Source organism: Vipera berus (genome assembly GCF_964194415.1).
Source record: "Vipera berus genome assembly, chromosome: 2".
In the NCBI taxonomy this organism is placed as follows: domain Eukaryota; kingdom Metazoa; phylum Chordata; class Lepidosauria; order Squamata; family Viperidae; genus Vipera; species Vipera berus.
In genome coordinates this window covers 174,216,319-174,228,466 of record NC_138203.1, presented here as the reverse complement: position 1 = coordinate 174,228,466, position 12,148 = coordinate 174,216,319, and the positions used below count along the sequence as shown (strand labels likewise).

The 12,148-nt window shown below is 36.2% G+C and overlaps 1 protein-coding gene across 1 annotated transcript in view; it reads left to right on the top strand.

Moving 5' to 3' along the window:
• Positions 1–11,660, top strand: part of GAS7 (growth arrest specific 7) — a 150,698-nt gene extending 139,038 nt beyond the window's left edge. The window contains exons 8-14 of the mRNA XM_081315864.1: positions 1,469–1,543; positions 3,329–3,407; positions 4,876–5,004; positions 6,347–6,470; positions 8,454–8,533; positions 9,961–10,059; positions 10,442–11,660. Coding sequence (XP_081171990.1) covers positions 1,469–1,543; positions 3,329–3,407; positions 4,876–5,004; positions 6,347–6,470; positions 8,454–8,533; positions 9,961–10,059; positions 10,442–10,555 — 700 coding nt within the window. The 3' untranslated portion in view covers positions 10,556–11,660. The remainder of the gene's footprint in view (positions 1–1,468; positions 1,544–3,328; positions 3,408–4,875; positions 5,005–6,346; positions 6,471–8,453; positions 8,534–9,960; positions 10,060–10,441) is intronic.
• The last annotated feature ends 488 nt before the right edge of the window (positions 11,661–12,148 follow it).

Sequence of the window (12,148 nt, the reverse complement as noted above, 5' to 3'; positions counted from 1 at the left end):
TATATATATATATATATATATATATATATATATATATATATATATATATATATATATATATATATATATATACAGAGAGAGAGAGAGAGAGAGAGAGAGATATCTACAGTGAGAAAACAAAACATTTTTTTCTATGTAGCAAAATATCAACAGTCAAAAAAGTTTATATCAACAGAAATATGCCAATTCTTATAAACAGGGACTCTTAAGAAAAATGTAGTCTCTTCAATTAATCATACCAGTCCCTATCCCAATATTGCTTTGAAGGGTCTTTTTCTGATTTTCACAGAGTGCAACAATTGAAGTAGACGGAGAGGAAATTTCCTTGGTAGGAATTTCTGTTTCAGGAGCTCTTTTTCATAATGTCATTGCTCCAGGCTGGCTGGATTAAAATCTATGTTACCTCAAGTGGTTCTTTAATATGAAAACAGTTCTTATAATTACTAAGGACCCATTTAAATATTTGCTACAGAAAGAGAAGAGTTCAATTTGCTTGAGTTCATTCTGAGTCCAGATGAGTCATGCTTCTTGCTGATTTTGACATATCTCAGAAATCTCCCCCCCCACACACACACACACACCCAAATGCTCACATTAGCTCTGGTAGTTTAAATAACTTAAAATGTCTATGTGACATGGAAGGATAAACCGAGAGAGAAAGATAAACAGTTATTATTTATAGCTGCTCATTATTTATAATCTTTCTTTTAAAAAGAGCGTTCTTCTAAATCGTTTTCCACATAATAATAGGAGGGAGAGCAACTTGCAACTGGTGATTGGAACATTCTGTTCCATGAATGGACTTGTCTCCCTGATCAGAGAGAAAAAAATAAAAAATAGAAGGGCTGCTTTAGTTCACTTCCTACAATTATGCTTTGGTGAATTAATAACGAAATGCTTTCATGACTCAATGGAAGCTTTTAACTATAAGAACTGTTTAGCATCCCTTTGAAAAAATGTGGGCATCAACAATTTTTCATTCTTCAGAGCACAGGAAATGTTATTTAGCTTGAAATCTGGGTGTACCTGCTGGACCTTGTAAATCTACGTTTGCCTTTCTGTTTGTTCCTTCCTTGTGCATGCAAGAACTTTTTTGACAGAGTGGAAATTTTGGAAAGGGTGAATACAAATCTTGTGTATTAATTTAAGAGTCATTCTATTCCTTTCTCTTTCTCAGATGGCACTGCTTTATTAACTGTGGGACAATTACCACTAACAGAGGAATATAGGATAGCAATAGCACTTATATAGAGTTGTGATTATAATCCATGAGTTTAGTGAAATTATTAAATTATCATTAATTCTCTTGGCAAATATTGTGGGTAAACCTATAAATATATAAAAACATAGGTTCCCAAGAGGTGAGTTGCTAAATGTGCTGCATTTTATTATAATTACCAGTTACATTTCTGATTCATAATAGCTTTTGGCTGATGTCACTGGTTGGTTTTTTCTTTTTCTTTTCCAGAATTAAAATTGAAGAAGAATATGCCAAGAACCTATCTAAACTATCACAGAATTCCCTGGCTGCCCAGGAAGAAGGGTAAATTCACATTTTTGAATTGTAATTGCTTGTCTGCTCTAGATTACAGTCTGTTCTAAAATTAATGGCATTATTAGGAGATTTATCTTCTTCATACTAGAAGCATATTAGAAAATTACTGCATCTTGTCTAGTGCTTCCTTAGGAAATCTGAAGATAGAGGAAGAATTGAATGGACAGACATTTAATTGATTAAACTGGTTGGTTTCTTTTGAAATTATGTCTAAAGTAGTCATATTTTCTCCATTTGAAATAAGATACCTACTAGACCAGAGTTGACTCTTTGTACAGTAATGCATTAGAACTTTCTCAGTCACATATGGGATAGCCCTCCACACCCCCCCCCAAAAAAAACCCAAATATCCTCGTCAGGGGGGACCTTGATAGAGAGACACTACTCTAATACCTGTAAATATAGTTTGAGTAATTTCAGATACTGGCATACTATAATATATAGCTTAATCAATAATGTGTTTTACATTTCAGAATGAGTAAATTAAGCTTAGCTCTTGTTTAGACATTTTAGGGGGAAATCATGGAGAAAACCAGATGAAATGTATTTGTCACTTACATCCTATCTTTCTTTTCATGATGTTGCTGAAGATGTTGCCTTGATTCCCTGTATGATTTCCCATTCAGGCTCTAGGTTAATCTAGATCTGCTTGTTTTTTTGGTGGCTTCAGGACGTGGCCTGCTCTGCATGTTGTAATAAAGATGTTCTTCTGAAGTAGGCCTAAGTGCCTGTAAGAAATATTTTTTCCTAAATTGTCCTTCTGTTGTATGTGTAAAAAGTGCTCAAAGCACAGGTGGTTTGGTAAATTTATCATGCACATTCCAGATATGCTAAACTCTTGGCTTGATATGTTTATAATATGTAAAGAAGACAGGTAAAGTTTGATTCGATAGGTTTGTAACTTCCACTGTTAGCTGCTGAATTATACTACATCAACTGTCACAAAGGTATAGGCTCTTATGCTTAGAATGCATAAAAGTCCATTTATCAAATTTAATGTTTACAAATCTAGTTTATTTTCAGTCATCATAATAGATTAAAACTTGTGGGTTTTTTATGATTCATTTCCAATCTTTTTACATTGTATATGATTTTGCCAAAAAACCCAAAACATCCTTATTAGTTAAATCATTAAGGTCCATCCCTCTAAGCCAGGGGTCTTCAAACTTGGCCCTTTTATGACTTGTGGACTTCAACTCCCAGAATTCCTCCACCAGGCATGCTGGCAGAGGAATTCTGGGAGTTGAAGTCCACAAGTCATAAAAGGGCCAAGTTTGAAGACCCCTGCTCTAAGCAATCCTCAAGCTTATGTTTAAGAGAGTTTTACAGAAAAATTATCTGGAGTTAATTCACCTTTTATAGCCAGTTCATTATCACTTGTTTAAATCCCTATGTGATTTAACTTTTGGTATCCTAAAAGTATAATTTTATTTACACAAATCTCCTGTTTCATTAGTGTCATCTGCTGAATTTAGAACTAAGAACATGAAAAAGTTGATTTTTATTTTTTTTGAAATAAAAGTTAGTTTTAAGCCTAATACTGAGAAATTCATTTATTAATACTGAGGGTTGGGTGATATTTTTCTAAAGATATTCATGGTTGTATCTTCTATTTAAATTCGAATAAGAACATACATTTAGAGAGAGAATTACTGAGACTAATGTTAAACGTTGTGCTTTGGCTAATAGCTAATCCTATTAGCGGTGGTAATGATGAGTTTCAAATCCTAATGAAGAAGTGCATTTCTTACTAACCAGGCTCATGCATTGCAGGACACTTGGCGAATCCTGGTCTCAACTAAAAAAAAGCATGGCTGATGAAGCAGAGGTTCATCTTAAATTTTCTTCTAAGGTATCAAATCGTTTCCTCTAAGGTGTCAAATGTAAGGTATCAAATCGTGTTTTTATGGGCCTGAGATTACCTGGTTTATGCCAGAGTGTGGACCTGGGACTGTCTGTGAACAAACACTTGTTCGAGGATCCTTCCAACTGTTGGCATGATCTATACCCAGGGCAGGGAACTTTCCTTCTGCTGACGGTCACATTCTCTTTGAAACAAGCAGTGGGATGGAAACATCCATTCTCTAGCAACCCATCTTTTTTTCTTCTTCTTCTTCCTGAGCCTCTTTTGTTTGCTTCCAAGCAGGAAGAAGGGGCAGATAGTTATTGCTAAAGGTCTTACTTGAACTTTTGCATATGGGAGTTTGAAATTAAGCCAAGAGCTGTGTAAAATTAGCACATGTGTTCCTATAGCTTCACATTGTTCATTCCTGATCCAGACAAAATTTCATTCCCAAAAGGTATTGGTTGGTATAGAATAAATTGAAGAATGTGGTAATGTTTATCAGTGATTGGACAATATCATTTCTTCAGGTTTCCCCCCCCCCAAAAAAAAAGCCCTAATATCCTAGTGCTCATAAAGATATTAATTGTAGTAGAGGTAGGAGTAGTAGTAAGAACTGGCTACTTATTAGGTAAATGACTTCTCCTGCTTTCATCATCGCATACAAGATTACACTCAGTATTTTATAATTTATGATATTTGGACAAAGATCTAATAAATAGCCACGTATTGATTCAGTTTGGAGCATAGCTAATTTACAGTTAAGAAAATAACTGATTCCTCTCTGAAATGCTGAAATTTTAGAATAGGCTATCCTAAATGGCAGGAATCAAATGAATTGTATCCTAAGGGCTCATTTTTGGTTTCGGAATTTGCAACCCCTTCCCCCATCCCTTCAACATATACATCATTATAGAAGTGGCAACTGTCTTGAAATCTTCAGGATTTTCTTCTTCCTCTCTTTTGTTTTGAAGTGTTTGCTTCACATAGATATCTGAGGGTCAAAACAGATATAAGATCCATGATTCTATCACTTAGTTTTTTTTCTCTACTTTTCAGGACTTTCCAGTTCTTCCTCCCATGCAAAAGGGATAGCGTTTTCTTCAGGTTAACTTCAAGTCCTGATCACTTCAGGCATCTGTCCGTGTAGGTTTTTTTTTTTTTTTTGACAGGAGGATAGAAATAGCTTGGGCTTTTTTTAAAAAAAAAAACAACTCTCTTGTTTAGTTCATATTACTGGTGTTTCCTGGATTTTAACTACAAACCAATCTTACTCATTTTTGTTAGTTTTTAGCCAAGATTTGTTATTGCTACCCCACAGTGAGTAGAAACTAATTGGCTCTAATATTCAAAAAGGAAGAAAGAATTCCTCCCATTTCTCCTAGTCTAAATCTAGGTATTTCTCCCCATTTCCCCCCTCCCCCTAGTTCCTAGCATCTACAACTTCTTAAACCTTTTTTTTTCTCATTTATGCCAGCTTCAGACAGAAGTGGAGAAACCGCTACTCAATTTCCGTGAAAACTTCAAGAAAGATATGAAAAAGTATGACCATCATATTGCTGATTTGCGAAAACAGCTGGTTAGTAGGTATGCAGCAGTGGAAAAGGTAAGAATTTCTCATATATAAGGCAAACTGGTATGCATGCTCAAAAGCTTGACATAGAAATCCTTGTGGATAGATAGACAGATAGATAGATAGATAGATAGATAGATAGATAGATAGATAGATAGATAGATAGATAGATAGATAGATAGATAGATAGATAAAAATAGTGTGTATATAAGAAAAATATGATTCTTCATATTGTAAGCCATCACTCCAAGTGGTCTGATTGGCCATACTAGTGGAGTGACTAATAGATAGATGATAGATAGATAGATAGATAGATAGATAGATAGATAGATAGATAGATAGATAGATAGATATAGACATAGAGAGATAGAGAGATAGATAGAGAGATAGATATAGAGATAGATAGATAGATAGATAGATAGATAGATAGATAGATAGATAGATAGATAGTAGATAGATAGATAGATAGATAGATAGATAGATAGATAGGAGAGAGAGAGAAAAAAAATAGTATGTATGTAAGAAAAATATGATTCTTCAAGTTGTAAGCCATCACTCCAAGTGTCTGATTGACCATACTAGTGGAGTGACAGTCACCCTGGGAAGAAAAGAAAGTCCCAGCATAGAGACAGGAAGGCAAGATTATTTATGCCACACTGTCTAGTCTATATTCTATGTCCTAACTTCCAGCAGATGATGCTGTCCTATAAACAATACTGAATATGTTTAATTACTAGTTTAGTTAAGACAACTTTGATAAGTGAAATGAGTGGTTCAATAATTTTATCCTTTGCTTCTGCTGGCAGAATGTCCTGAAAAGAACCAGATTGTGGAAATATAATGTAATTTAAGCAGCAATGTTTTAAACTGACTAAATAAAATAGGATTCCAAAGAATAGCAATAGCATTTAGACTTAAATATCATCCACAGTGCTTCACATCACTCTCTGGGCAGGTTGCAATGTCAGCATTATTTGCATATTGCCCCTAACAATCTGGGTCCTCATTTTACTGACCACAGAAGGATGGAAGGCTGAGTCAATCTTGAGCCCCATCAGGATCAAACTCCAGGATGTGGGAAGTGTTTGTTTGCAATACTGCCATTGTGCCACCAGGGCTCCTCAATAGTGTTGTCCAGATACTCCCTATTTGTACACCTTTTGTCAGACACTGGTGGTACTTTGGTTCCTAATAGTTTGGTGCTCAAGGTCTCATCCAAGAGATAGTGCTTCATTTTCTTGATGTTCTAGCTACAAAGGTCATAGCGCACACTCTATTCTTGCAGTGATTTAGTCTGTAAAAGAATAAATCTTATGCAAAGGAAAAGACAGATTTCTTTCTGTGGAGAAATGTATGACTCTCGGTTTGTTTCAAGGCTCGAAAAGCATTAACAGAGAGGCAAAAGGATTTAGAGATGAAAACACAGCAGTTGGAGATAAAACTGAGCAACAAGACAGAAGAGGAAATTAAAAAGGCCAGGCGGAAGTCTACTCAAGCTGGTGAGTGTATGTAGAATGAGGACACTATGTGGTACAGAGACAGAGAAACAAGGAGATTTGAATGTCAAAGGGAAATGGGGTATAAAAAGCCTTCTATTGATTCAACTAGGAAGAAGAACACGGTTCGTTAAATTTTGGCATTGATCAAAACTGCATTCTTTAATTTTTTTATCTATATTTTGTCTGATAAACAGTATTTGCAATACCAGTTTGGACCTTCTGGCCTTGTTGATCCTGCTTCCAGGATTTAGTTCCTTTGTAGTAAAGACCATTATCACTATCCCAGACTTTCACTCTTAAGGTACATGTAAGGAAATTAAGGAAAAGTAGCCAGTATTAGAGGACATGAATCCAGCACAATCTTCATTTGGGGTGGACCATCCCTTAAGGAGGCCAGCAAGGCCTCCTTTGTCCTATCAAATGGATTTGAGAGTCTCCAAACCCAACATACTTGGAGAGCACCGGCTGCAGAACACAAACCCTATGCACTGTATGTCATTACTCAACCAATATTTCTTAAATTAATTGAATTGTGAACATTTTGTTACTTCTAGAGATAAATCTATTTAAAGTTCTTCCCTTTTTCATATATTTATTTGAACTGTGTGACAAACAGAATTGGAGCTAGCCTTTACATTTTTCAGTTTAAAATTGCTTATATTTTATTTTATAATTTTTTTTACCATTTGCATTGTACAGTAGATGGCAGGAGAGATAGTCAAATTATCACCTAAGGCAACTTTGCTATAAAACGTATGTATTTAAATACAATTCATATAGATCCTGCCGTACTAGTTCAGTGCAGAATTTGTGACTCATTGAATTACTGGGTTAGAAAGAAACAAGCATACAGAAGCCACTGAAAAGTGTGTTTCAGTCAGCAAAATTGCCAATAGGCAAACCTGTGTGAAGATTCAGCTACTCTTAGTTAAATTATCCTCCCTTTTGGTTTTCTGACATGGGCCTCTGTTTACAGCTGCATGCAAAGTTTACTTACTGCTGGTCAAATTGCATGTTTCATTGAATCCTGAAGTGAAAAGAAGTTGACTCAGGCTCTACATCCAAATTTAAACAAGACATCTTTCTGCAAATCTGAACACATCCTTACTATTTATGTACAATTCTGCAAGATCGGGTGGGAAGAAATTTCAAAAGACTCTTAGCTGGCCACAGAAAAAGTTTGGAAGTTGCTGTTTCTGCTCAAGAAGGTGTTATAAAGTACTGACTGGCTGTTTCATTATTTCAAATTGGTTAAACCACTGCACACAAATAGGCAATATGCAATCAAATTGCAGTAGGATTTTATATTTAACTTCCAGGTAGAAGCTGTATCACCTCTGTTCACCTAAGGATTCTTTGATGTGCATAATTTGATCACTAGTATCTAAACTTTAGAATGCAATTTATAAATTGGAATTTCCAAAGGAAGGAAACAATATTTTTACATTTGTAGTCAAATAATTTTTTTTCCATTATACTTTGGTCAGGGAAACCTATGGAGATTTTCCTAAAGGGGCAAAAAGGGTAGGCAATAATAGAACTGAAGTTTGTTTCTTCATCTTCTCTTAAACATTCTTAATATGAAGTTAATGAGACATGCCGACCAACCAGCTTTGCAATATGTTTCTTAATGACTTTCTCACTTCTGCTAAGGATGAAGAGATTGGTTTTTGCTTTTTTCTTAATTAATTTGAATTAGCTACTAGGGCTGTGTAATGCGGCGCTTCATACTGAAAGGCAGAAAAGTGTTTTGATACGCGTGAAGGCAATTATGTAATACCTGTCTTGTCACATAGAATTTAATTTAAAGCAGCAGCAACTTTCACTGAAATTTGCGCAGTTGCCCTGCATAGCTGCAATACAATCCCAGGAAAGATTAAAAAGTAAAATCATAACTGCACTGATATTAATAGTAAAGCACCCTTTGGGCAAGTGAATGAATTACAAGAACTCACGTGATGGCTTGGGGAATTTGTTTTCTAGGAGATGATCTCATGCGCTGTGTGGATTTGTATAACCAAGCTCAGTCAAAATGGTTTGAAGAAATGGTAACCACCTCTCTGGTAAGTTAAATCCCCACATTACCCTTCACATTTCCTAGCCTTCTGTCTACATCATAAGATTTTGATGGTTGGGGCAAAAAAACTGCTCCATGTCATGTCACTGTGTAGGTTCCCCACTTGAAGAAATGCCTCTTCCTATATGATCTCTCCATGCTTTATGAGATCACTTGAGGAGGTTTGTCTACAGTTGCTGTGAACTTGTCTGGTGATGAATCAAGATTAGGCCTTTTTGGTTGTTTACTCAGCAGCTCTTTGGAATGCATGGCCTGCAATGTTGAGGAGCCTAGCATCTTTATCAACTCTTAAAAAATGCCTTTAAAATATATTTTTTGTTGTAAGGTGATGATGAACATTTTCAACTAACATATTTTAATTGCCACTTTAACTGTTTTTAATGACTTGATTTTAAAATTGTTTTATGTTATAAAATGCTGAGACATCTTGATAGCCAGTGGGATATCATGTTAAATAAATACAGTACATGGTAAAATAGATCAGAGCTACTTTGGTGTAGCAGTTAAACCACCAAGCTAGAAATTTGGAATTCTAGTCCCATCTGAGGCATAAATCCAGTTGGGTGACCTTGGGCCAATCATTCTAAGCCCTAGGAATCAGACAATGACAAAGTATTTCCAAAAAAAAAAATTTGCCAAGAAAACTGCAGAGACTAGTCTAGACAGTCACAAGGAATCAAAATGCTGACCTGAAAACGTAAACATAAAACACACACAAAAATCAAGTTGTATTTTTTTCACATTATTGAATTATTTAGTACATGTACTCCTACCTTCAATTTTACAATCTTTGAGAAAATATTTGTCCACTCATATCAGAACTATGGATTATATTTGAAGAGTGGGTGAAAGGAAAAAGGAAAGGAAAGGAAAGGAAAGGAAAGGAAAGGAAAGGAAAGGAAAGGAAAGGAAAGGAAAGGAAAGGAAAGGAAAGGAAAGGAAAGGAAAGGAAAGGAAATTTTTCAAGGGGAAACAGGATAGTGTACCATAGTGAGGGATTTTGATTTGTTTTGCTTGTATTGCTGGAGGTTAGAGTTCAGTAAAATACATATTTTAAGGGATTAAACCTATTAAAGAATTTGATGTTCTATTTCTGATTTTATTTTATTTTTTAATGAACAATCACACCTAGCTTGGCTTGCCATCAAATTTTGATAGCATGATTTTTGGAAGTTCTCAAGGGCCACAAAAATTGTCCAGTACTGGAGGAACGTTGTCCATGGGGTCGCGATGGGTCAGACACGACTTTGCAACTAACAACAACAATCTGAATTACCCATCTTTGGCTTAGGGAGCAATTACAAAGTACCAAAACAGACTAAAATGAATAAAAATTTGCTGTATATTTGATTCACAGTGAGTGGGGCTTTATTCTTTATCCATTAATGAACATATTTCATTCATTTTTTTCAGGAACTGGAGAGGCTAGAAGTAGAGAGAGTGGAAATGATTCGGCAGCACCTTTGCCAATATACACAGTTACGACACGAGACAGACATGTTCAACCAAAGTGTGAGTTTACTTATCTTGGAATCCTTTCTCATGCTGTGCAAGCTGTATAGAAATCTGAAAACTTATGTAGAATCCTCTACATCTGCTAATGTATATGACTGCATAAAAACAGATAACTCAGGTCTCCCAATAAGTACTGTTTACTTTGAGTCAGGATCAGTCACTGGGAACCCTTGAAATGAGATTCTTGACAGTGTAAGGTCAGGATTCAAGACCCACATTGGAAGTGGGCATTTATAATCCCTAATTCTATAAAGTTAAACATGAAAAAGTAGACCTACATATTGAAGAAGAAAAATAAATAAACTCATGTGTACTGTACTCTACCAGGCAGTCATTTGTAGATGTTGGGAAACAATGATGTGGCTCTTGTGTTTTTCAGACAGTGGAACCTGTGGATCAGTTGCTTCAGAAAGTGGATCCAGCCAAAGACAGAGAACTGTGGGTAAAAGAACACAAAACTGGTAACATCAGACCTGTGGATATGGAAATATAGACTTTTGTGACCAGGTGGGCTTTTGAGTCCACCCAGTTTGAGGGAATTCCATAAAGCTTCAAGAGGAGGAACAGGAGAGATGTTCCACTGTCAGCTTCCGTATCTATTTATTATTGTCTGTAGGGACTATTTCTGTCATGTTTGATCATTATTCCATTCCTATAGTGCTATGCCTTAAACATCCAACATTCCAGGGTTGAGAAGCTACTCTTTTTCCTTCTTTTTGAAACTGGCTCCTAGCAGCCAAGCACGTGCAGCTCCCATGATCAATGGCTGGGTCTGTTTGCTGGTACAAAAAGAATCTTGCTATTCTGTGGTTATCTATTTTGTGCTACTCCCCTTGCATGATGCTCTGTTTTGTAATGTAACGTTAAGACACAAATAAGGCTGTGCCAAACATGGACGGATAAGTTTGAATGTGATTCTGGAAGCAGGGAGATCCTCTGAATGTTCCCATTGAATTAGGTGGGAGTGGGGAGGTGGTTTTAAATCCCCACCTCCTCTCCCACCTACACTTTATGAAATGGAGTTCATAATGCTTACCTACTTCACAGGGATGTTGTGAGTATAATATCTGTAGAGTATTATGTTTTAACAACCATTGTCTCCTATAACTGCAAATGCTATTGCAAGGCTACAGTGAAAAGGCTTTTTTGAGTAAAGAAAATGAGGCCATGGGTCAAGAGACAATGTACCCAAAGAAAATCGCTTGGGTTGGCCCTCTTTTATACTGTCTCTCAGGTACTTACTGGCTGCAGTCCTCAAACTGCTTGTGATCTTTTGACTTCTCCAGGATCTGCAGAGAATTGGAACCATTGACCCCCAATAGAAAAAGAGCACTTTCAAGACACAGTTGCCTCTTATCATGGGTGCTCCAAGAGCCTTTGGAAGAGTGTAAGAAACCAAATTCAAAGTGTATCTCAATCTGCAAAGTAACCTTCATGAGGGTTAGATTACTTAGGGGTAAAATAGATCAGAGCTAGTTTGGTGTAGCAGTTAAACCACCAAGCTAGAAATTTGGAATTCTAGTCCCATCTGAGGCATAAATCCAGTTGGGTGACCGTGGGCCAATAACTCTAAGCCCTAGGAATCAGACAATGACAAACTATTTCCCCCCAAAAAAATCATGAACCCTTCATGAGGGTTAGATTACTTAGGGGCTAGGATCTTGCCTCTTCCAATATGTCTTCCCTGATTTCCAATTTTGTGCTCAAGTCTCAGAGATCTCAGCAAAATTCAAGTGGAAACTTGGGTTTGGGGGAAGATTTTGCAAGCCTTTGGCTCTTGAGTTTCCACACTGGCAGCTATTTAAAAAAAGTGATTTATTTTATAATGGAGTTCAGGCCATATTAAGTCTCATTATAATACTATATTAAGTCTCATCAGATGGTCAAAAATCAGCACAAGTGAGTTAAGAAGCGACCATATTAATCCAGCCAAAGATGCATTATACAGCTAGATATTTTCAGAAGTGCAGCTATTTATGATGGTACTACAAAGCCTTACCAATTGATCCTGAGGTCCTGTATTTCAGAAACTGTTGGGGGAAAACCACCATGTTCTTTATTCCCCTCCTGTTTTCATTTGTCTTGC